Genomic DNA, 24,661 nt, shown 5'->3' with positions numbered 1-24,661 from the left:
TCCGCCAGGCCTTCCCTCTGGGCCCTGCCGAGACACCGGCATTGAGCGGCTGCTTGGAAAGCAATGAAAACAAACAGCCTCAGTAAGAGGCAGTCCTCGGCTTACAACAGTTCATTTAGCAACTGTTCAAAGTTACAACAGCGCTGAAAAAAGGAATTTGTGACCGTTTTTCACACGACTTGCAGCACCCCCAGGGTCACACGATCAAAATTCAGACGCTCGGCAGCTGACTCGTATTTATGACGGTTGCAGCGTCCCGAGGTCACGTGATCAGCTTCTGCACCCTTCTGACAAAAGCGAAGTCAATGGGGAAGCCGGACTCCCTTAACCTCCGGGTTACTAAGTTAACAATTGCAGTGATTCGCTAAACAACGGTGGCAAGAAAGGTGGTAAACTAAGGTGAACTAGGAACATAAATTTTGGCTCAGTTGTGGTTGTAAGCTGAGGACTACCTGTACAAAAAGAGCCACGTGATTCCGGCTCCGAGAGTTAGGAAGCACAGCCACGCTGGAGTTACTTAGAAAACAAACTTAAAAACTCAAGGTTGATGCCAATTTGAGATTTAACAAGAAAGCGCTGCATTCCTCACAACCGGAAAGGGTTGTGCATCATTGCCTCAAGTCTGGTGTGAGAATCTGGCTCTGGCCGGATTTCCTGGTACCCTCCTCCCCATCCTCCTCAGCCAGCGCCTTCTCCTTCAATTGAGCATCCCCCCCAACACAGCACACACCTGCGGCTTCCGCTTGTTGAGCGTCCCTTCACAGGACCTGGCAGCCTAAATTATGTTATGCTGGCAGGGGGATGCTGGGAGTTGAAGTCCACCCGGTTTAAGGGTTCGAGGGATGAGAAACTCCGCTCTAAGTGTAGCTGCTGCTTTGGCACAGCAGTCCTGAGAACGATTTTCAAATCACGATTCAAGCCCTTTTCCCTTTTTTAACATGCAGCTTCCACAGCTGTATCCCGCTAGTCTGTTTTCAGCGGCTGAACGTGGACAGCAGAAAGTTGGTCTGCCAGGAACATATTTTAGCACACCGAGGTAAAATGTGCTTGCAACCCTGTCCCCAAATGCCCAAACTGGCCACTGCATTAGCAGACTGTTGCACGCCAATGTGGGCATGGCTAAAAGGCCATTCTAGGCTAAGGGCATCTACCCACTGCTCTGGAGAGGATTCGGGAAGACCGAGGTGGGCTAAAGTAGGGGGGTGGTCTGCCTGGGCAGTGACTGCAGCTTGCTGGGCCTGTGTGCCAGAGAGTGCCCCTCCCTCCGGAAGCGACGGTCTTTCTGTTAGGATCAGTAGGCAGAGGGGGACAAACACAGTTTTACAGATGCTACGAACACAACATTTACCTTGTTTGTGGGTATAAGAGTGATCAATAAAGTGGGTTATGGAATGAATGAAACTGGTGTGCGCGAAGGAGGGGGGGGCAGGATGATTGCACAGGCCAGACCAGCAGAGGGATTTGCTTCCTTCTCTCATGGTTTCAAACTTCCCCACCTTATTGCCTTTCCGAGCTTTGCATTGCTTTCCACAAAAGGGAAGCACATACCAAGCCACAGGTAGTCCTTGGCTTATGACCAGCTGCTTAGTGGCCATTCAAAGTTACAGCAGAAACCACCTCCCCCAAGGTAATTATAACCCAAATTCCAAGAGGCCTCCCCCGTGGTCATGGGACCGCATTTCAGATACTTGGCAACTAGCCGTTTGTTGTGCCCCACAATTGTTGTAGTTGTCTGACCCATCGCGACCCCATGGACTTTCCTCCAGGCCTTCCTGTCCTTGAAACAACTTTGTTGCAAAAAAGGCAACTGGGAGATAACCTGCTTTACAACCACCCGAGTTTACAAATGGGCAGGCTCTTCTAGGGTCGTAAGTTGGGACCTCCTGCATATTCAAATGCCTTAAATCCCCCTGGTGCTTTGTAAGGTGCCGGGTCCCAAACGTTCAGGCCTTTGGTCTGCCTGTTTCTGTAAATCGCCTGCAGCTAATTTCTGGAGTTTATCTTGCATGGCCTAACAAAATTATTTCCTTAATATGGTTTGTGCAAGCATTCTAGACAAAATCCTTTTACGTCTTTTGCCCAGAAACCGAATCAAGTTTTTATCTCTGGAATACGATGCATCATTTATAGCAGGGGTGACCAGGTTTGGCAACCTGGTTTACAGAATAAGCCGATGCACGATCAGTTCATCTGAAAAGGGAGCGTTGCATTTTGAGACAAACATGACAATGTTTCACGACAGGCCTGACGGGTCTGCTCCTCCGAGGGAGCTCTTCTCCTCCAGCCCGGATCCGAACTCAGGACAAGAGGCGAGAGCGCCCCATCAGCTGGAGGCATGGCTGCTGTGGCAGTTGGCAGGAAGCAACGCCCCACAGAGGGAAGATTAGTCTGAAGGGGGGGGGGGAATCTCATTCTCCTAGAAGCAGCTTTTGTCACCTTCGCCAGCCAGTGAAAGGAAGCAACCGCCTCTTTCTCCCGCAACACACAGACAGACCTCAGTCACGTGGGGAGGGAAGGAAACCCAGGGCCCCGTCACTGCTGGAAGCGGCGTTCCTTCCTCACCAGCCGCTTCATGATGTCCTGGGTCAAGTGCAGCTGCAGGAAGGACACTGATGGAAGCGCAGAGGAGGAGAGATGGGCAGGACACGGGGTGGTGGGCGCAGGAGGGGGGCAGGCTGGGGCTCTAGCGGATGCTGCCCCCTTTCAGAGATTTGCACGTCAGGTTCCCCAGAGCAGTCATGAGGTTCTTCCCCTTCCACTGGGCCACAAAGTTCTCCGAAATCTGGAGGTCAGCCTGGGGAGAAAAAAAAAAGGCGGTGCCAGGCTCAACGTCAGAGACGGTCCCTAAGCACATTTGCTCAAAAAGCCCAGGCTGCCAGGGGCTCCGAAATAAAAGAGCCAACACAACAACACAGGTCCCTAGGCAACACACCCACAGGCTAGTCCTCGCTGCTCTCCACTCCTTCCCACTGCTGCTACACCGCCTGCTGGGCCCTCCTGCCTCTTTCTTCCCCCGTTTTCAGCTGCTTATTTTCAGAGGAACACACAACACCACAGCTGGCTGCCTCTGCCCAGCTTTTGTAGCCACCAGCTGCTGTGCTGGGGAGGGAGCAGCCTGAAGAGGACCGGGCAACAGCACCACAGGGCCGGCCAGCCTGTCCTCACAAAAGGGCCAACTTGCAACGTGAGTGGTGTACTGTTGTGGATTTGGTTAGGATGGGAGGGTTAAGTTCAAAGTCTCCCTCGGACCTCAAAGCCTATCGATGGGGGCGAGTTGGCCTGTCTTAGCCAACCTGGGGGCAAACGGGCCAAAGAATTCTAGGCGGTCTTGGGGAAGGCAGGAAAGAGCCGTTTAAGGAGGGGCGACGGCAGTCCAGAGACTGAGGCAGCTGCGAGAAAGACACTCAAAGTAACTTTGTTTAGGGTCTGTCTGACCTTCTTCCAAATGTGTTTAAATGGTTTTGCCCTTGTTGCCTTGGCAGTGGAGCAGCCTAACTTCCTGAAGGTCACCTTCCTGTGGGTTGATGGCAGTTGCTAGAAGGACTCCAGAGAGGCTCTCTAAGTTGGTGTGATGGATGCAGCTATTGTGATTCCTAACGAATAGTTTCACTTTTACAAATTTCCCTAAGTAAAGAATCAGCGAAGCACACGATGGCTAGCGTGGTGTGCACATATACAGGATCACAGAACAGTGGGACTGGAAGAGACCTTGGAGGTCTTCCAGTCCAACCCCCTGCCCAAGGCAGGGCACCTTTTCTATCCCAGACAGACGAACAGTCCCATCTCTGACCATGGAGCGCCCAGAGCTCCAGGAGGCGAGCTGTTCTCAGGAGATTTCTCCTGGGTTCCAGGCTCCATCTCCCTCTGACCAGCTTCCACCCATTGCTTCTGGTCCTGCCTTTAGATGCCTTGGAGAGCAAGCCGAGCCCCTCTGCTCTGTGACTGTCCTCAAGAACTGGAAGACGGTTACCACGTCTCCCCATCTCCTTCCTTGGACCAGACACACCTAGTTCCCTTAACCGTTTATTGTACAGTTTAGCCTCCAGCCCCCTGATCATCTCTGCTGCTCTTCTCAATATGTGACGACCAAAACTGGCTGCATTATTCCAACGGTGGTCTTACAAGCCCTTGATCTTGATTCTATCCCTCTGTTGATGCATCCTAGTGTTGCGTTGTTGGCAGCTGCAGCACCACTGGCTTATATGTGATTGTCCACTAGGACTCCTAGATCCCTCTCACAGTTACTATTGTTGTTATGTCCAATAATTAACCTAATTATTTTGTATGTGTCATTGAACATCCATCAAAAATGGATCAAGACTTCCAAGCTTACTGTTCTTTTTCCAGAACTAGAAATAATGCCATTAAGTGCCTCCATCTCTTACACTTCCTTCTTCCTCTCTGGAGAGAGCAAAGAATTAACGGACCCCATAAAAGGCTGAGATGATTTGAAGGGTTTGGCAGACTGCTCTTCCGTGGGATGTGTGTCAGCGCCGGTTTGCCACAGGCAGCCTCCTCCCGCAACAGCCCGAGCTCTTCCAATCGCTCCTTCTGCGAAGGCTGCTCCGGCCACCCTTAGGATGACCACGCACACCTGGGCAAGGGGAGTTGTTTGGGTTGCCAACTCCCCCAAGTTGGATGCCACTTCTGTGCAAACCTGCACCGAGACGGAGCTTCTCCACTTACCTGCAGCTTCTCAAATACTTTCTTCTTGGGCTTCAGCTCATCATCCGGTTGGCCATTCTCAAAGCCTTCCACAAAGACTCGTTCTCCAGGAGAGGAGCCTGCTGGGGGGTCCAAGGGCTCCACTTGGCAGGGATCTCCAGAACTGAGGCGATGGAGAAAGAAGGCGTCCATGGGAGAACATGAGCGCAATGTGCAAGTTGGGTCCAGCCCGAGCCCCTGCCCCACTTCCTTTGCCAACCTGAAAGCGCAGAGCAGCATGGCCTGGGACTCCACTCCCCGCATCTTCTGGGGCTTCATATTGCAGACCAGCACCACCAGCCTGTCCTGGAGCTCTTCCTTGGGCACAAACTCCACCAGACCACTGACTACCGTACGAGGTTTGGCCTCCCCCAGGTCAATCTTCTCCACGTACAGCGTATTGGCATCAGGATGCTGTAGGCATCAGGACGGGAACATCAGGGACCAGCAGAAAGAGCCTCCAGTGTGACAGGCCTAACTTTTAACAGCACCCACAAAGGGTGGCACCAAAAGCACCTCACCTTCTCAACACTGAGCACTCTGCCAACCCGGAGATCCACTCGGGACGGGATGACTTCCTCGGAGTCAGAGTTCTTTGTGGAGCCTTTCACGGCAGATTCTGCAAATAAACAGCAGAGAAAATAAAGGTTTTTTTTTAAGGGAGCTGGAATTTCAAGAAGCAACAGCAGACTTTGGTGTGTTGAGCCAAACCAGCCTGGCCTCCATAAATTGAGGGCTGGAGGAAGCATAAGTTGCTCAGGACTTCAAACATCCTGATGTGTGATCAGCCAGAAAGGAAGGGAGAAAGTGAAAAGGAAAAATGGAGATTGAGCATGGCACAGACAAGGAACACGAACTTTTACACACACACACACACACACACACACACACACACACACACACACACACACACACTGCTTCCGTACTGTGTAGAAGATAAGGGAGGAGGAGGAAAAATACTGAACAAATTGTTGTTGTTAGATGCAAAGTCGTGTCCGACCCATCACGACCCCATGGACAACGTTCCTCCAGGCCTTCCTGTCCTCTACCATCTTCTGGAGTCCATTTAAGCTTACGCCTACTGCTTCAGTGACTCCATCCAGCCACCTCATTCTCTGTCGTCCCCTTCTTCTCTCGCCCTCAATCTTTCCCAGCATTATGCTCTTCTCCAGGGAGTCCTTCCTTCTCATTAGGTGGCCAAAGTATTTGAGTTTTAGCTTCAGGATCTGGCCTTCTAAACAGCAGTCAGGGTTGATCTCCTCTAGGACCGACCGGTTTGATAGCCTTGCAGTCCAAGGGACTCGCAGGAGTCTTCTCCAGCACCAGAGTTCAAAGGCTCAAGATCAGAATTAAACATGGAATTCAAAGCAACCTCAGAAGCTGAATCTCCTTAGGAGGAAAAGCTGTATTCATTTTTTCTTCTTTCAGTTCCGAAATCCTGTTTCAAAGAATCAGATCCTGGTTCCTGCTGAGCTACTGAAAGAGGAAGAATATGGATCTTGAGACTGGGAGGCATCTTCCTCCAGGGAATGGGAGCAAAAAAGCCCAGAGATTCACCTACACTGTCTTTGGAGACCTGCATCACTCTAGGGAAGGGTTCTCCGTCCTTGAGAACTAAATTCAGGCTGTGCTAAGATTTGAGTACTCTGGGTGAACTTCACAGGGCGGTGCTGTGTGCTCAAGTACCATTCAAAAATTCTAATTCAACTCTTCCTAGTTGATTCAAGAATTTAAAGATTTGGTGCAAAATAATGATTGAAATGAAATTTTCTAAATGACAACTTTTCACAGTTCTAGCAAACTTCCTAATCTCTCCTACAAAGCTTGGGTTTATAGAATGCCTAAAAAGTAAAGCTAGGTTTAAAAATATGATTTTTGCTCTTTTAGAGCATGCTATTTTAATGTGTAGCCCTGCTGGCTTGAGGTACAAGGCTTGCAAGAAAATTGGCACATCTTACAATCTTTGGTAGAAATGTTCTTTTGATCGAAAGCTTTGGGGAAAAAGGGGGAAACCCACTGAACAATTTTCTACAACGAATCCTGTTGGTACATTATAATGTACATTATCCCCAACACCGATACAATATATAAATGGACTCAATTCCTGTTGCCACTAGGCTTATTACTGCAAAACTGTAAGCACATCTTTCTTTGGATCAGGGAAAGACACCTTTGTCTGAAAAATGAACACAATAAAGAACATAAAAAGACCTAAGATTAAGGATAAATGGAAATTATTTTTATCTATAATTCTCAGTTGCTTTTCCTTGGTATGGTTGGTATGCTTTTATTCTTGCTTTTGATGTTCTGGTTTCAAATGAAGCCATGGAATACATCTTATTATTGCTGCCCGATTCCTATGCCTTTTCTCACTAAGGACTCTGCACTGCAGATGAGCTGTTCCATGCAGGCTGGGAGGGGGGGGGGAAAGGGGGAATGGCACAAAGCAGAAGTGGAGAACGCAAAGAAAAACAGAGAAATGTGAGAGGTGGGGGCTCTAAGCCCCAACCTTAGCTTGCATCTCGCTCACTAGACATGTGGCAGGCTAGTCCAGATGGAGCCCCCCGGCCCCAATTCTTGGGGACCTTACTTGCTGTGGAGGACTCAGGATATGCACAGCTAGCGAGTTTCTTCATTTGTGAGCTGCTGAACTTCTCTCTGATGGGATCCAGGAGTTTGTTCAAGGCCACCTCTATGGAATTTTTCAAGTCTCCCGGATGGACAACCTGATCACAAGATCAAAGCAGAAGCCATTAGTCATTCTTACACACCGTCTCTCTGCGCAACTGTGTGCTGCCCTGCGTATCCTCAGTAGGGCTGCCTCCCTTCTGAACACGGCAGACAACGAAGTAAGAATTCATCTGACAAGACGAACTGAACAAAAGAGAAACTGGTATCTTCACATTCAAGCCCCCCCCCAAGGCTAGAATTTATTTATTTGTTAAATATATTTGCTCCTATCTTGCCTTAGGTGGCTTACAGTAATAAAAAGGAAGAAAAATAAAAAGCATGTAAAGAGAAGCAAAATAGAATTTTAAAATAAACAGTGACAAAGGAACACAATGAGAACATATCAAGATGGACGGGTGGAGAGGAGAGAGCCGGGGGGGGGGAGAGGAGAGAGGAGCCTGCCATCAACCCAGCAGCCCCCTCCAGCGTGGAACTCCCCCCCCCCCAATTTGGAGCCCAGGCCACCTAGCAGAGCTGGCTCTTCAGGCTCTTGCAGAAGGAAGGGGGGAGGGGGTTGCCTCCACAGGGGAGAGGGGGATGGGGGGGCGGCGGCCCGAGGCTCCAAGCACTCCCCACCACTGTGTCTTGCCAGGGTTCAGTCTCAGTCTGTTGCGGTAATGATATAAAGTTTCCCCAGTTCAGTCACTTCCGACTTTAGGGGGTGCTGTTCATCTGTTTCTTAGCTAAAGGAGCCATCATTGTTGGAAGACCCTTCCGTGGTCATGTGGCCAGCATGACCAGGCGCATGGAATGCTCTGCTTGCACTTGCATGCTTTTGGACTGCTAGGGTGGCAGGAGCTCACCCCATCACACGGTGCTCAGGTCTTGAGCCGGGGCTGTCAGCTTAAGGATAGTAACAGAGAACTTTTTAAAAAGTAGAATATTTGTTCCACAGAAAAGTATCTGTCTGAGTTAATAACAAAAACAGTAAAAATCCTTTGGAATTCTGGCTTGCTGGGACTGAATAAGCTAGGCTGGGAACACTCCTTGCCTGTTTTTCGGATACTCAACTCCCTTGCACTCAGCAAGTAGCTCACTGCGGAAGGTTAAGGACTCCTCATGGTTAGTTAATAGTTTCACAGATAGTTCTTAACGTATGACCATAATTGAAGCTGGAATTTTACAAGTTGTTTTTGTGGTGATCGTTAAGCAACACAGCTGTGGTTAAACCAACCTGTTTTCCACAATGGGCATTTTTGCAGGAAACATTGAAAACTGGCAAAACCCACCAAAAACCACAGTCTTATGACCACGGGACACTACAAATGGTCATAAATGCAAGCTGGTTACCGAAAACCTAAAATGCAATCATGTGATTTTGGGGCGGGCATCTGAACTTTGAAATTCGGTTGCAAAGAGCTCTGGGGAGATCCGCTGAAACTCTGAACAGTTGCTAAGTACCAGTTATTAAGCAAGAATTACCTCTGTTACAACTTAGTAATATTGACAGAGAACTTTTAAAAACTGGATGCGATGGACTTTGTGTGCAGCAGTCCAATTTTTTTTGCTGCAAATTGTTTGCATAATGTCATTTACAGTACGTGGTGATGTTATCACACGAAGTACATAAATCTGCAAGACCCCCAACTCTAATTTAACAGATATCCTTCATCAGTGAACACCCCCTCCACTGAACTGTTTTTGTGTGTCCAAAAACAAGATTCCAGAGTTTCAATCTTTCTCCCACGTTTTATAATAGGAACTGGAAAATGAAGGGGACTTGCCCTGTGCTTAGCAATTTTGTCTAGTCAATTTGCTTCCCATTTTGAACAAACCAGGGTGGTTTACAGCTGAATAAATCCCATTCATCCTGAAATATTTAGTGAGAGATATTGAGCAATATGTACAATTTACCTGCTTGTTTCCAATAAGGTAGAATTCTAAACCATTTCAATTTATTATATGCAAACTGGCTCTTTGTTGTTCTACATCAATCTGATGAAAGCTATAAGAAAACATCTGCCTTTGCATTAATCTGACTTGTGTCTATTTTTAACATATAAAGGATGCGACTCTGGGACCAGCTCTACTAAGTATGCAGAATGACAGAAAGTTTTTCTCCAAACATCTGAAAGTAAAGTACAGCTAGGAAATTGCCACAAATTTTCTGCCTGAATACAGGGGAGGAAACCAGAGTTTGCAAAATCAAAGCAAGCAGCCCCAGCCTTTCTGACCCTGGAGCCGTCCCACTTATTACCTGCTCAGCAAAGTCCTTCTCAAGATCCCCGTAGCTCGTGTAAGTTTTATTTCCTCCCCACTTCTCATCTCTAAGGATCACAAACTCTACAAGAAAGTGAAGATGTCTGTTAAAGAAGAGGTCAGTCACATACATAAGCCCACATTTAATACCAGCATCCTCAAATATTCTTTTTGGTAGGATGATGCTGGGCATCACAACGACCTATAACGATGTCACTTAACGTCCACCTGACTGTGCCTCACCTGACTTCAGGCCAAACAGAATCTTCACCCAGATCCAAAGGATGCAAAGTTCATTTCAGAGCCCCGGGAACCGGGGCAAACTTCACCTGGAGGACTGGGACCAATCCAGGCTGAAGATGGTAGATAAATTACAAAAGGAACCAAGACAGACAGTGGAATGGAAAACGATATTGATGTGGGAGAAGAGCCTGTTCGGCCTGGACAGAGGAGCTACAATTAGCACGTAACAGCACTTCCTGAAGCACCATCAGGTAGAGGAGCAAGAAGCCTCACTTTTCTGTGGAGTCCTCGGTGCTCCCCGAGTTTGTTTTCCTGCAGACATTTCATTACCCAAACTAGGTAACATCAGCAGCACTGGTGACGTTACCTAGTTCAGTCGTGAATTCTGCAAGAAAACCACCAAGCTCAGACAGCACCAAGGACCCCACAGATTAGCCCCGAACAGCAAACATTCTCCCCTACTGGTCCTTCACTTCTGTAATTCCCGCAGAAAGAATTACGAGGAGGTAGATTTCGACTGAATTAGCGACGTGGCAGATGGTGCCTCCCCCTCAGAGATCCCTTCTTTTGCCGCTGTAGAGAGATGCTCCTCCCCTCCCCCCGCTTCAGGATCCCGCAATGCTGCCAGGCGCATCCTTCGGGATTTCCCGCTGCTTAGGACTTCTTTTCTGGCTGGTAGAGAGACTGAGAGTTGGGTAGGAGGAAAGCAGCCTCCGTGCTCCCCGTGCTCCTGGCCAAGGCCCCAGCTGAGCCTCACCTGATCTGAGGGGGAAGAGCACGTGCTTGACGAAGGACAAGACCCCGTTGCTCTCCACATTTCCCGGCTCGCAAAAAGCCTTCTTGAGCTTCTTTTTCACATCCTCTTTTCGATCCAAAAGGTCAATCTTAGACTCCTAGAAAAGGGAGAGAGACACAACTTGAAGTGTTTTAAATAAAGAGGAAGTATAACAGGATTTCAATATATAGTTTTATATTAATCAATTACAGCATTGTTTCCCAACCTTGGCCACAGTCCCCATGAATGCATGCTGCCTGGGGAATTCTGGGCCCACTCACTTTAAAGTTGCTACAGTTGAGAAACCCTGGATTAGAGTTAATATCACAAGTAGATTGTCTGCCCCTTGATATTGACTGAATCCTTGAATATCACTCCCCAACCTTTTCTCTCTGGTTGCATTTTCACCGAGCGTGGGGCTCACCAGCTGGAGTACCCAGCCTCTCCCTGCAAGGCTGTGCTGCAGGATCCGCTTGTGGGGTGACGGCTGGGGAGTCTCCTGGGCGAGAGCCGTCTGAAATACCTGCAGGCCTATTCCTGCCACTGAGCAGGGTAGTGTTCCTGCCACATTTTGGGCACCATCAGATACAATGGATTTAAAAAGCAGCCACTGAACCAGGTGGACTCCACCGCTACATAAGGATTCATCAAATGCATTCATGTCAACAGGCTAATTTTGCTTCGAGGGTGTTCATTTGAGGTTAGCAAAATCATCTCACTCTTTTGAGGAAACGTAGTTTGGGATATCGGTTTCTTCCTTTTTTTTATCCCATTTATATCCCGCCCTTCCCCGAAGACTCAGGGCGGCTTACAATCTAAAGCACAATGTGCTTAGCAATAACCTTCATTCTATGTATATGCCTGCTTATTAGGGCTTTCACACACCCCCCAAGCGGCATTTTTACAAAGTCAGCTTATTGCCCCCAACAATCTGGGTCCTCATTTTACCTACCTGGGAAGGATGGAAGGCTGAGTCAACCTGGAGCCTGGTGGGACTCGAACCTGCACTAATTGCAGGCAGCTGGTGTTACTTAAGGAGGCATTAGCCCACTGCTCCACCAAGGCTCTTTCTTCATTTTTTCAAGTATTCTACTTGCCCCCCTCATTTTGTTTCTTCAATATACTCATCTAATTTTATCTGATTTATGAATCCCCTTCCTTCATACTCAGTTCAATTAATTACCCGTTCTCGGAGCGCCTCTGAAAACCACCCAAAGGGCCAGCCCAGGACAGCTCCCTCCCCGGCAGGCCTGGGCTGTTGGGGACCCACCTCTTCCGAGGAGCTCATCTTGCTGCCGGTCAGTCCAGGCACCATGGGGTTCATCAGATGGATGCGTTTTGTGTAGCCCAGGGACGGGAGGTACTACAGCAGAGCAAGAAACACACACCAACGTCACACAGACACACTGAGAGGTGGATGAAGGGACACAGGCCACTCCTCCAAGAAGGGGGCTGAAGTGGTGTCACAGGCCAAGCAACCAGAACTGCTTGTGGATTGGCCCCAGTAGCTCTTTTATTGTTGATCACAACAATATTACAAGACTGTCTGCCTTCCCTTTGGAACGACATAGACCTAAAAGGGCCTGGCCTCAGAGGTTTCTTCCCCTGAACAGATGAAGCTGGATTGTCCCTCTCCTCTCCGTAGAGACCCCCTCCCCTTCAGCCGGGGCTTTCACCGCACCTGGAGAGAAACTGCCCAAAGAATGCCCCTTCTGGACTGACTGGGACCCCTCGTGGGCCACGATCAGTTCCTCTCCGGGCGGGGAGAAGATCCCATCAAATTGTGCTCACCCCTTGCTGGCAGGCAAGAACTCCTGGAAAATGTCTTGCACTAGCCATGGGACACCAGGTTATAAGCAAAGGCAAGAGGATTTTGGCTAGCGAATTGGAGAAGGGGCAGCCTCTGCTCTCACCTTTTCTGCAAAGGTGAAAATTTTTCTCTGATCTACTCCTCCAAACTGTGCGTCAACTTTCAGGTACTCTTCATCCAGTGCCTGCAAGAGCAAGAAAAAAGGACTCCTTAGGAACTTTGAGAGAGTGCCCCCCATTTTGTGTTCACGAAATATCATGTGCAAGGGCCACAGCTGAGAGGCAACGAGCTCCAGAAGCTGGTCACGAAGAAACAAGTAGGCTGGCCATTTCCTTTGTTCAACCACAATTGACGTTCTAGTTTTTATGCAGCCTACTGTTAGTCTACAGAACATTTGCAAATGAAGCTCAACTTGGAAATGAATTCACACATACACCTCAGAAAGGTGCGTTGCTCCTCAAACACCGAGACTGGGGAAGTCCAAGGCTGAATCACTTCCAACAGACTTAAAACCAGGGTGTTTGTGCTACTCTTATTGCTCTACAAGTGCTGGGCCCTGCACACATACTACGAACTCAGATTGTGTTTTTTTAAAGGTAAACAGTTGGCTAAACGTATGGATGTCCCTTTCTATCTTCCAGGACCTGTGGTGGGTCCTTGAATGTTACTCTACCTGCAGCCCAGGGTAGAGAAGACCACTGAGGAGGGGGTGCTCCACTTGTTTCACCACTTCTGCGCCAGCTTTCTTGGCATCGTGCTGGGTGACAACAGAGGACAGTCGATAGACATCCAGGGTGTATTCCCTAGGCAGACGGAACGTAAGCCATGATAAAACATCCTTCCTTTGCCAAAGATACAAACGATCACGGGACTGCGGAGGTTAGTTTAGGGTACACAGGCCTTCATCAAATGGGCAGCTGATCCTTACATTCATTGGCAGAAAGGGAGGCCTCAACTTCCATTGTTAAGCAAGGTGGCTGTTAAGCGAGTAATTTTACCACCTTTTTGGCCACGGCTGTTTAAAGAATCACTGCAGATGATAAGTGAATCAAATGGTCATTAAGTGAACCTGGCTTCCCCCACTGACTTGCTTGTCGGAAGCCATCTGGGAAGGTTGCAAATGGCGACCGCGTGGCCCTGGGACGCTGCACCCACCCAAAACACCTGCCGGCTGCCCAGTGGCTGAGTCTTCATTGCCTGGCCCGGGGGATGCTGCTGCCATGGCCTCTAAGTGCAAGGACCGCTGCAAGTCACTTTTTCAATGTTGTTGTAACTTCAAGTGGTTGCTAAATGAATGGCTGTAAGCCGAGGATATCTAAATGTAATTCTTCAAACAAGGAAAGGCACCAACAAGGATGCTCATGTGCACCTATTTGTTCACTCTTCCTCTTGAAGAATTAGCAGAATGTCGGAAAAAAAATCAGGACATTTAACATCAATGTAAAAACAGGCCATCACATAATTGACCTGTTTGTAGTTCAAGGAATGCTTTCTTAGGAAACCAAATAGACAATATCTCAATTATGAATTTCATATATTGACAAATATAACTAAATTATATGCTATGTTATTTTATCCTGATAAGAATGACATACTTTTAGAAAGTTATTGAATTTCTTATATAAGTCCACATGGATGGAAATATGTAGCAACACTTTACAAAGATTAATTTTTACTAGGCAAATAATTCATACTAGCCAAATGTTGGTTTATATAAAATTATAAAATCCAAGATCAAACAGGTTATACAATATGAACAAAACCATTAACAAAAGTTTAGGCATAAATTTGAAACATTTTTGTTGTTTCAGTTGAGAACTTACATTATTGGAAACTCAAATACTTGTCTAAGTGAATTAAATTAGCAATGAACTTTAGTCATTTAGAACAGAGATCCCCAACCTTTCTCGGTTGGCAGACTGGAGGGAAAGGGAAGCATTTTACGTGCGCGTGTGCACACAAACAGGGCCGCCAGCACGCACAATGCAAATGGGGTGGTGCTAGTGTCTGCATGACACATGCTAGCATCGCCCCGGTTTTGCCGTGCGGGTGCTAGCGCCGCCGTTTTCACCACATGGAGCCATTTTCACCACACGGCGCCCCTTTTGCGTATTGGTGGTGGAGCTAGCACGAGTGGAGGTGTCTGCGTGCACACTGGCCAACCTGTCCCACAGCCTGGTGGCCAGCAGGCCTTGGCCCGGTAGTGGGCCATGGCTCACAGGTTGGGACCCCTGATCTAGAGCAACAGCAATCCTCCTTGGAAGTAGGAAAGATTTCCATTAACCATTATGTATATTTACTTATATCCCACCTTTATATCTCTTAACCCTCTATACCGTATATACTTGAGTATAAGCCGACTCGAGTATAAGCCGAGACCCCCAATTTCACCCCCAAAAACTGGAAAAAGTTATTGACTCGAGTATAAGCCGATCCGCCGTTCTGCAAGCCTCTGCCGCCAGCAGAGGCTCGATCCGCCATTTTGCAAGCCTGAATACACAGGAATACCCTGTGTGGCCGCGGCTCGTCGGCAGGTCTCCGTTCCTCCTGCCGACCTTTGGGGAGGTTTGGGCGCCTCCCCAAACCTCGGCAGGTCTCCGTTCCTCCTGCCGACCTTTGGGGAGGTTTGGGCGCCTCCCCAAACCTCGGCAGGTCTCCGTTCCTCCGCGCAGACCTGCCGACCTTTGGGGAGGTTTGGGCGCCTCCCCAAACCTCCCCAAACCTCGGCAGGTCTCCGTTCCTCCTGCCGACCTTTGGGGAGGTTTGGGCGCCTCCCCAAACCTCCCCAAACCTCTGCAGGTCTCCGTTCCTCCGCGCAGACCTGCCGACCTTTGGGGAGGTTTGGGCGCCTCCCCAAACCTCCCCAAACCTCGGCAGGTCTCCGTTCCTCCTGCCGACCTTTGGGGAGGTTTGGGCGCCTCCCCAAACCTCCCCAAACCTCGGCAGGTCTCCATTCCTCCTGCCGACCTTTGGGGATGTTTGGGCGCCTCCCCAAACCTCGGCAGGTCTCCGTTCCTCCGCGCAGACCTGCCGACGTTTGGGAAGGTTTGGGCGCCTCCCCAAACCTCCCCAGGTCTCCGTTCCTGTTTGGGGAGGTTTGGGCGCCTCCCCAAACCTCCCCAAACCTCGGCAGGTCTCCGTTCCTGTTTGGGGAGGTTTGGGCGCCTCCCCAAACCTCCCCAAACCTCGGCAGGTCTCCGTTCCTCCGCGCAGACCTGCCGACGTTTGGGGAGGTTTGGGCGCCTCCCCAAACGTCCCCAAACCTCGGCAGGTCTCCGTTCCTCCGCGCAGACCTGCCGACCTTTGGGGAGGTTTGGGCGCCTCCCCAAACGTCCCCAAACCTCGGCAGGTCTCCGTTCCTGTTTGGGGAGCTTTGGGCGCCTCCCCAAACCTCCCCAAACCTCGGCAGGTCTCCGTTCCTCCGCGCAGACCTGCCGACCTTTGGGGAGGTTTGGGCGCCTCCCCAAACGTCCCCAAACCTCGGCAGGTCTCCGTTCCTGTTTGGGGAGGTTTGGGCGCCTCCCCAAACGTCCCCAAACCTCGGCAGGTCTCCGTTCCTCCGCGCAGACCTGCCGACCTTTGGGGAGGTTTGGGCGCCTCCCCAAACGTCCCCAAACCTCGGCAGGTCTCCGTTCCTGTTTGGGGAGGTTTGGGCGCCTCCCCAAACGTCCCCAAACCTCGGCAGGTCTCCGTTCCTCCGCGCAGACCTGCCGACCTTTGGGGAGGTTTGGGCGCCTCCCCAAACGTCCCGAAACCTCGGCAGGTCTCCGTTCCTGTTTGGGGAGGTTTGGGCGCCTCCCCAAACGTCCCCAAACCTCGGCAGGTCTCCGTTCCTGTTTGGGGAGGTTTGGGCGCCTCCCCAAATCTCCCCAAACCTCGGCAGGTCTCCGTTCCTCCGCGCAGACCTGCCGACCTTTGGGGAGGTTTGGGCGCCTCCCCAAACGTCCCCAAACCTCGGCAGGTCTCCGTTCCTGTTTGGGGAGGTTTGGGCGCCTCCCCAAACCTCCCCAAACCTCGGCAGGTCTCCGTTCCTCCGCGCAGACCTGCCGACCTTTGGGGAGGTTTGGGCGCCTCCCCAAACGTCCCCAAACCTCGGCAGGTCTCCGTTCCTGTTTGGGGAGGTTTGGGCGCCTCCCCAAACGTCCCCAAACCTCGGCAGGTCTCCGTTCCTCCGCGCAGACCTGCCGACCTTTGGGGAGGTTTGGGCGCCTCCCCAAACGTCCCCAAACCTCGGCAGGTCTCCGTTCCTGTTTGGGGAGGTTTGGGCGCCTCCCCAAACGTCCCCAAACCTCGGCAGGTCTCCGTTCCTCCGCGCAGACCTGCCGACCTTTGGGGAGGTTTGGGCGCCTCCCCAAACGTCCCCAAACCTCGGCAGGTCTCCGTTCCTGTTTGGGGAGGTTTGGGCACCTCCCCAAACGTCCCCAAACCTCGGCAGGTCTCCGTTCCTCCGCGCAGACCTGCCGACCTTTGGGGAGGTTTGGGCGCCTCCCCAAACGTCCCCAAACCTCGGCAGGTCTCCGTTCCTGTTTGGGGAGGTTTGGGCGCCTCCCCAAACCTCCCCAAACCTCGGCAGGTCTCCGTTCCTCCGCGCAGACCTGCCGACCTTTGGGGAGGTTTGGGCGCCTCCCCAAACGTCCACAAACCTCGGCAGGTCTCCGTTCCTGTTTGGGGAGGTTTGGGCGCCTCCCCAAACCTCCCCAAACCTCGGCAGGTCTCCGTTCCTCCGCGCAGACCTGCCGAGGTTTGGGGAGGTTTGGGCGCCTCCCCAAACGTCCCCAAACCTCGGCAGGTCTCCGTTCCTGTTTGGGGAGCTTTGGGCGCCTCCCCAAACCTCCCCAAACCTCGGCAGGTCTGCGCGGAGGAACGGAGACCTGCCGAGGTTTGGGGAGGTTTGGGGAGGTTTGGGGAGGCGCCCAAACCTCCCCAAACAGGAACGGAGACCTGCCGAGGTTTGGGGAGGTTTGGGGAGGCGCCCAAACCTCCCCAAAGGTCGGCAGGTCTGCGCGGAGGAACGGAGACCTGCCGAGGTTTGTGGAGGTTTGGGGAGGCGCCCAAACCTCCCCAAACAGGAACGGAGACCTGCCGAGGTTTGGGGAGGTTTGGGGAGGCGCCCAAACCTCCCCAAACAGGAACGGAGACCTGGGGAGGTTTGGGGAGGCGCCCAAACCTCCCCAAAGGTCGGCAGGTCTGCGCGGAGGAACGGAGACCTGCCGAGGTTTGGGGAGGTTTGGGGAGGCGCCCAAACCTCCCCAAACAGGAACGGAGACCTGCCGAGGTTTGGGGACGTTTGGGGAGGCGCCCAAACCTCCCCAAAGGTCGGCAGGTCTGCGCGGAGGAACGGAGACCTGCCGAGGTTTGGGGAGGTTTGGGGAGGCGCCCAAACCTCCCCAAACAGGAACGGAGACCTGCCGAGGTTTGGGGACGTTTGGGGAGGCGCCCAAACCTCCCCAAAGGTCGGCAGGTCTGCGCGGAGGAACGGAGACCTGCCGAGGTTTGGGGACGTTTGGGGAGGCGCCCAAACCTCCCCAAAGGTCGGCAGGTCTGCGCGGAGGAACGGAGACCTGCCGAGGTTTGGGGAGGTTTGGGGAGGCGCCCAAACCTCCCCAAACAGGAACGGAGACCTGCCGAGTTTTGGGGACGTTTGGGGAGGCGCCCAAACCTCCCCAAAGGTCGGCAGGTCTGCGCGGAGGAACGGAGACCTGCCGAGGTTTGGGGAGGTTTGGGGAGGCGCCCAAACCTCCCCAAACAGGAACGGAGACCTGCCGAGGTTTGGGGACGTTTGGGGAGGCGCCCAAACCTCCCCAAAGGTCGGCAGGTCTGCGCGGAGGAACGGAGACCTGCCGAGGTTTGGGGAGGCGCCCAAACCTCCCCAAACGTCGGCAAGTCTCCGTTCCTCCGCGCCCTGCCTGCCTGCTTCTTTCCGCTGCGGAAAGAAGCAGGCAGGCAAGGCGCGGAGTTTGGGGAGGTGCGCGCGCACCTCCCCAAACCTCCCCAAACTTCGGCAGGTCTCGGACGGCGGTGGCTTGGGAGAGGTGCGGGCGATCCCGGAAGCACCAAAGCCTCGGCCGCGCACAAGTCCTCGGTAAGTTTTTTTTGTTGACTGGAGTATAAGCCGAAGTGGAATTTTTCAGCCCAAAAAGTGGGCTGAAAAATTCGGCTTATACTCAAGTATATACGGTAATTCCTTCAGTCACTCATGTCCTAGTTACCTCAGTTTGACTACTGCAATGTGAAGTATATAGGGCTGCCCTTGAAGACTATTCAGGAGACTCAACAGGTCCAATATTATTTAATTAACTTTATATAGCTGCTGCCCTGCCTTCTGGAATGAGTTTCCCCCATCCATCCCCCAGGCCCCTTGGCGAGGGAGAGCAAAGCCTTTCCCCAATCCATGCCATCTATCTGTATTGCTTGGCCTCTTTCATCCACCTTTTATTTTTTACTGATTTTTCTTATAAACAGCCTAGAACAGTGATGGCAAACCTTTTAGAGACCGAGTGCCCAAATTGCAACCCAAAACCAACTTATGTATTGTAGGGTGCCGGGTGGGCATGGCCCATTGGGTGGGTGTGGCCCACTGCATGGGCGTTGCCAATTGGGTGGGCGTGGCTGCGGTGGTAAAGGCAGACTGGCTGGGACTAAAAAGTTCGATCAATCAATTCCAACTTTGTGAGATCTTTTTTTCCCCCTTCCCGCAAGATGAAATTGATTGAACCTTTTTTTGGCACATGGTGGTGGAGACCTAAAGCGGAAAGGTTTTATAAAACCCAGCTGAAGGCCTAGGACTGGACGATGGTGCGCATGGCCACAGAGAGGGCTCTGCGTGCCACTCTGTGTGTGCCATAAGTTCGCCACCACGGGCCTAGAGTCGTTGGGAGTCATGAGGCTACAAATATATTAAAAAAAAAATAATTTAAAAAAATCTGCCTTTGGCATCAGATTCTATCTTTCCCAGGACTTCCCCTGGCAGGAAGAGGGCAGCTTCGGCCTGCCCAACTTACTTGCTGAGCTGGAAGTCGGTCCCTCGGACGAATCGGAGCTTCTCCAGAGGCACCCCAATGCTCTCTAGCATCGCCTTAATGACCCCCTCGTAATACTGGGTACGCAATTCCAGAAGTTCCCACGGAGCCTTCATGTTGTCTAGGTAGGCATGCAGGTCAGCGAACAGGATGGTCACCTGAGAGACAGGGGCGGGGGGGGTTTGTCATATGGGCTGCTGTCCTTTGGGTGAGGCAAGAGGCGGTGATCTCTCTTCCCTTGCCCAGGTCTGAGGGCGAGTCTGGGAAGTCATAAAATCCCCCCCTACCCTTAAAGCCAAAACCAGAACAAAAAGGCAACCTGACTGGGGGAGGAGAGGATTTGAAGAGAGCCATGTAACTCCAAGGCATCCTGTTCACTTCTTAAACCACCCCCAAAGTAGCCGAAGACTGCAAACTTAGATCCCCCCCACTCTGGGCAGTTCTGGAGCCACAAATAGGTTTTCAGCTGATCCCCACTACCTGCCTTGAGGGAAGGCCAAACCTGTTCTTTCCTCCAAGTCCCCAGAGAGGAAACTGAGGGGATTCAGAGTCAAGCACTGTTTACCCTGAAGGCCCTGCAGAGTCTGCCAGCCTCCCCCTGCTGAGTGCCACTCCCACCAACCACAACTGGGCTACGAGCGCTTAAAGGCTCGATCTTTTCTGAAACCTAAAAAAAAGCACAATTCCATTTATTCTATGCAGCTGCCCAATGATCCCTATCATTACCAACTGCAGCAAATTCTACTTAATGAATAAAAATCCCAAGAACAGGTGATTTCGGAGTTAATTCCAAAGAATTTAGGAGTCCCATGGAGCTGTGTGTTTCAGGTCACAGTTTAAATAGTCTGGTTGAAGGAATCCATCCGGTCAGTGGGACCCGACAGATTACATCCCAGAGTTCTGAAGGAGCTGGCAGATGTTATCTCACAACCATTGTAACATATCTTTAAAAAATCCTGGAGCACTGGGGAAGTACCAGAGGATTGGAAAAGAGCTGATATGGTTCCCATCTTCAAAAAAAAAGGGGGGGGGGAAAGACCCAGGAAACTACAGATCAATTAGTTTAACATCAATACCTGGGAAGACACTGGAAAAAACAATCAAAAACAGATCTGTGAATATCTAGAAACAAATAACATTATAACTAAAAGTCAGTATGGGTTTGTTAAAAATAGATAATGCCAAACCAACCTTATTTCATTCTTTGATAGGGTGACTAAATTAGTAGACCAGCGAAATGCTGTGGACATAGTATACTTAGACTTCAGTAAGGCATTTGACAAAGTAGACCACAATCTTGGTAAGCTAGAAAAAGGTGGAATAGACAACATCTCCACCAGATGAATCAGTAGCTGGCTGGCAAACCGTACTCAATGAGTAATCCTCAATGGCACTACATCCACATGGAGAGAAGTAAGCAGTGGGGTGCCACAAGGCTCCGTCTTAGGCCCAGGACTCTTCAATATCTTCATCAATGACTTAGATGAGGGAATAGAAGGGGAACTCATCAAATTTGCAGATGATACTAAACTGGAAGGAATAGCCAACGCCTCAGAAGACAAGCTCAGGATCCAAAAAGATCTTGACAAACTTTGAACAATGGGCCCTATCTAACAAAATATTTAATGTGGAGAAATGCAAGGTTTTATACCTGGGCAGGAAAAACCAAAGGTACAAGTACAGATTAGACGAAACCTGGCTCAAAAACAGTAACTGTGAGAGGGATAGAGTCCTAGATGATCACTTAAAGTTGAGCCAGCAGTGTGTGGCAGCAGCCAAAAAAGCTAATACAATCCTTGGTTGTATAAAAAGAGGCATAGAATCAAAATCACGTGAAGTATTAGTACAGCTTTATAAACCTTAGTAAGGCCATACCTGGAATACTGCATCCAGTTTTGGTCACATTACAAAAAAGTTGAGACTTTGGAAAAAGTGCAAAGAGCAACGAAGATGATTAAAGGTCTGGAGACTAAAACATATGAAGAATGGCTGCAGGATTTGAGAATGTCCAGTCTAGAGAAAAGAAGGACTAGGGGTGACATGATAGCAGTATTCCAGTATTTGAGAGGTTGCCACAAAGAAGAGGAGGGGGTCAACTTATTTTCCAAAGCACAGAAGGCAAGATAAGAAACAATGGATGGAAACCAATCAAGAAGAGAAGCAACTTGGAATTAAGGAGAAACTTCCTAACAGTGAGGACAATTAACCAGTAGAACAGCTTGCCTTCAGACGTGGGTGCTTCATCGCTTGAGGTTTTTAAGAAGAGACTGGACAGCCACTCATTTGAAATGATATAGGAACTCCTGCATGAGCAGGGGGCTGGACTAAAAGAGCTCCAAGGTCCCTGCCAGCTCTATTCTGATTACTGATTGAAATAAGATGATTGGGCCCAGTAGGTCAACAGAAGTCAAGAGACATTCCTTTATCAAGGTACAAAGTATTTTTCTGCCCCTTCTTCCCTTCCCACCCTAGAGATACAGCTTGGTGTAGTTTATCTAGTGATCCAGAGTCACATATGGGGGGGGGAGGTCCAAGGAGACACACTAGGGCAGTGTTTCTCCACCATGGCAGCTTTTAAGCGGGTGGACTTCAACTCCCAGAATTCCCCAGCCAGTTTTGCCTGTCTCCCTCTCCAGAGGTCTCCAATATTCCACAGGCCCTCCAGACCCATATGGAGACAGCAGTATGACTCCCCCCTAAGGATCCAAAGCAAAGGCAGAGTTGGCTCAACCTCACAGCCAGCCTTGAGGAAGTCTGCAATCTTGGACATGGGCACGAAGTAGGCGATGTGAGGCTTGCCCGTCGTGGCTGTCCCCCAGTAAATCTTCAGCTCCCGTTCTTTCAGGATGGCTTTCAATTTATCCTCTCCAAGAACCTCCTGCAAACACATAGGATTGTTTAGTATATCTGCTGGAATTTGCCAAAATTCAAGATTAAATGCCTTGATTGCAGCAGAACTGTTCCCAAGGCCAGCAACCACAAAAGACCAGACTTGCACAAGAAATAACTAATGTTGCCTGAAAAGTCAAGGGATCCAAGCATGGCTCTTGCACAAGGGATCAGAAAGATACCTTGAGCTGACCAGAGAACTTTCTTTATTGCTACTGGCCTATTTACAAGAAACGTGCAAGACTAACTGCGTTCTCTTGAGAACAAGCTGATAAGCACTTCAGGATTCAGGAAGGAGGTCAGGTCTCCATCGTTTCCTCCCCTTCAGGGATTCCAACTCCACCTCCCCCCTTCAGCCAGATTCCACCACATTCCCTGGTCCCTGCAGAGAGCAAGAAATGAGACCTCATCACCGCCATTATCTAAATTGGTCCTGCGGCAGACAAGCGGCAAAATCAGGGGAGACTGCCCATGGCATTTCTGCGGCATGCTTTGTTCTGCACTCGTCTTTTTTTTATCACAACGCAGATTTCTAGCACGACTGAGAGGGTCTCTCTTAAAATCTTTACAGCGCTGGCTGAATAATATAGCCTTTCTGATAACTTACCCGAAAATGAATCTCGTGTAATTCAAAAGCTTGAGTCTTGCCAATGCTCCAAGCTTTCTCAAAACTCCGGGAAGGGGAAGGAAAAAGGAAAGGAGTCCTAAGCTCTCTCATGTGCCTTTACAAGTAGCCTTTGACTTACGAGCACAACGGAGCCCAAAATGTCCATTGCTAAGCTAGACAGTTATGCCCCATTTTATGAACTTTCTTGCCAATGTGATTAAGTAAATCACTGCAGTTGTTCAGTTGGTAATACGATTGTTAAGTGAATCTAGCTTCCCCATTGACTTTGTTCGTCATAAATAAATGCCACTTGCCAAGCATCCCCCCCCCCCGGATCTCCAGCCAAAGCTGCTCTGGTCAGCCCACTGAACCTTCCGCTGCTGTGGCATCTTCACCAAACACTCCACCATCACATCCATTGCTCTCCATGGCGGAGAGAGACAAGAGGCTCTAAAAGAGAGCCAAGTTTTCTCTGGATGTCCTTCCTTACACAGATGGCTTCTTGATCAATTTCAAACTGCTCTTTACACCACCTTTGCTGAGGAATGCCTCGATGCCTCCGTTATGGAGCCCTTGCACAGGATGGAGGTCCCCCACGGGATCTGAACGCCTGGGAAGCTGCTGTCAGAGGAGTAGCTGACCACCACAGAGTAGTGACTCGGGATGAACTGAAGATTGCCCGACCTGGCTTTTCAACTGCCCAAATGCCCAACATCGTCACCAACAAAAAGGCTTCCCTCTCCCCACTCCAACTGTTAAAATACTGATTTGTACAAGTAGTCCTCGACTTACAACCATTTATTTAGTGACCAAAGTTACAGCAGCACTGAAAAATGTGACTTACAATCAGTCTTCACACTTACAACTGATCAAAATTTAGTTGCTCGGCACCCAGCATGTTGCAGTACCCTGGGGTCATGCGATGGCCGTTTCTGACCTTCCCAGCCGGCATCCAGCAAGCAAAGTCAACTGGGAAAGCCGGATTCATTTAAAGACTGCACGGGTCACTTAACAACTGCAGGGAGTTGCTTAACACTCATGCCCCCAAAGTCATAAAATTGGATCTCATTTATCAACCGTTCTGCTTAACAGCAGAAAATCTGGTCTCAATTGCGGTTACAAGCACTGAAAAATGCGACTTACAACCAGTTCTTCGAGTAATAACTTGAACTTAGGGCCTGTCCAGTTTAAGGGCTAATTTCTTCCCGTCCCCCCCGCCCAGCCGAGCACCTGCAAGTTCCGGGTGATCAGGTGAAGCCTCTCCTGGGCGCTCAGCTCCTCCCCCATGGCGACGCCCCGCCAGCTGCTGGCTCGCTCCGCCGCCTCCCGAGTCTGCAAGCCCGACGAAAAGCCCGTTACCGCCGGGAAGGACGGGGGGAGCCCCCCTCCGCCGCCCCAGCCCTGAGGACCGAGCGGGGAGACCAGGAAGGCGGCAGGCAGGCCAGGCCCGCCGAGGCTCCCGCAGGCCCCCTCCCTCCCTCCCTCCCTCCGGCCAGCGGGGCTCCCTCGGGCAGGGCAGAGGCCGGCCGCGGGGGCGGAGGGAAGCCAACCTCTGGCGCGCCGGTGCCCGAGCTGCCTCCCGGCCGGCGCTCCCCGCGCGTTGCGTCAGCCGCCGCTCGGCGCTCCGCTCCCCGGCCTGCGCGCGCTTCCACCACCCCCGAAAGGCCGATCGGAGGGCGGGGCGG

General features: G+C 50.7%; 1 protein-coding gene across 6 annotated transcripts; it reads right to left on the bottom strand.

Annotated features, from left to right (window-relative positions):
- Positions 1 to 179: 179 nt before the first annotated feature.
- YARS1 (tyrosyl-tRNA synthetase 1) lies at positions 180 to 24,651 on the bottom strand. Of its 6 annotated transcripts, none has more exons than XM_083369278.1 (15): positions 24,527 to 24,638; positions 24,207 to 24,308; positions 22,977 to 23,040; positions 22,212 to 22,358; positions 19,463 to 19,638; positions 13,135 to 13,264; positions 12,565 to 12,645; positions 11,922 to 12,014; positions 10,634 to 10,769; positions 9,632 to 9,717; positions 7,295 to 7,430; positions 5,226 to 5,323; positions 4,925 to 5,118; positions 4,687 to 4,828; positions 181 to 2,794 (listed from the first exon to the last, which is right to left on the bottom strand). In XM_083369278.1, the coding sequence occupies exons 4-15, from the start codon at positions 22,248 to 22,250 to the stop codon at positions 2,684 to 2,686; spliced, it is 1,422 nt and encodes a 473-aa protein (XP_083225404.1). In that variant the 5' UTR covers positions 22,251 to 22,358; positions 22,977 to 23,040; positions 24,207 to 24,308; positions 24,527 to 24,638; the 3' UTR covers positions 181 to 2,683. The 6 variants fall into 6 exon arrangements, with proteins under 6 accessions (XP_083225403.1, XP_083225404.1, XP_083225407.1 ...); XM_083369281.1 differs by having other exon boundaries at positions 22,217 to 22,358; positions 24,527 to 24,637; XM_083369276.1 differs by lacking the exon at positions 22,977 to 23,040 and having other exon boundaries at positions 24,527 to 24,651.
- Positions 24,652 to 24,661: the final 10 nt, after the last annotated feature.

This window comes from Vipera ursinii (assembly GCF_947247035.1).
Source record: "Vipera ursinii genome assembly, chromosome: 9".
NCBI classification, from domain to species: Eukaryota; Metazoa; Chordata; class Lepidosauria; order Squamata; family Viperidae; genus Vipera; species Vipera ursinii.
This window is presented reverse-complemented; position numbering and strand designations above follow the sequence as displayed.

What these genes read in the sequence shown, in the direction of transcription:
- YARS1 (XM_083369276.1), bottom strand. Translation starts at nt 24,263, where the DNA reads ATGGGGGAGGAGCTGAGCGCCCAGGAGAGGCTTCACCTGATCACCCGG. An exon ending in TTTTCACCTTTGCAGAAAAG is followed by an intron (nt 12,015 to 12,564) that starts GTGAGAGCAGAG and finishes GCTCTGCTGTAG; the next exon opens with TACCTCCCGTCCCTGGGCTA. An exon ending in GAGTGCTCAGTGTTGAGAAG is followed by an intron (nt 5,119 to 5,225) that starts GTGAGGTGCTTT and finishes TGATGCCTACAG; the next exon opens with CATCCTGATGCCAATACGCT.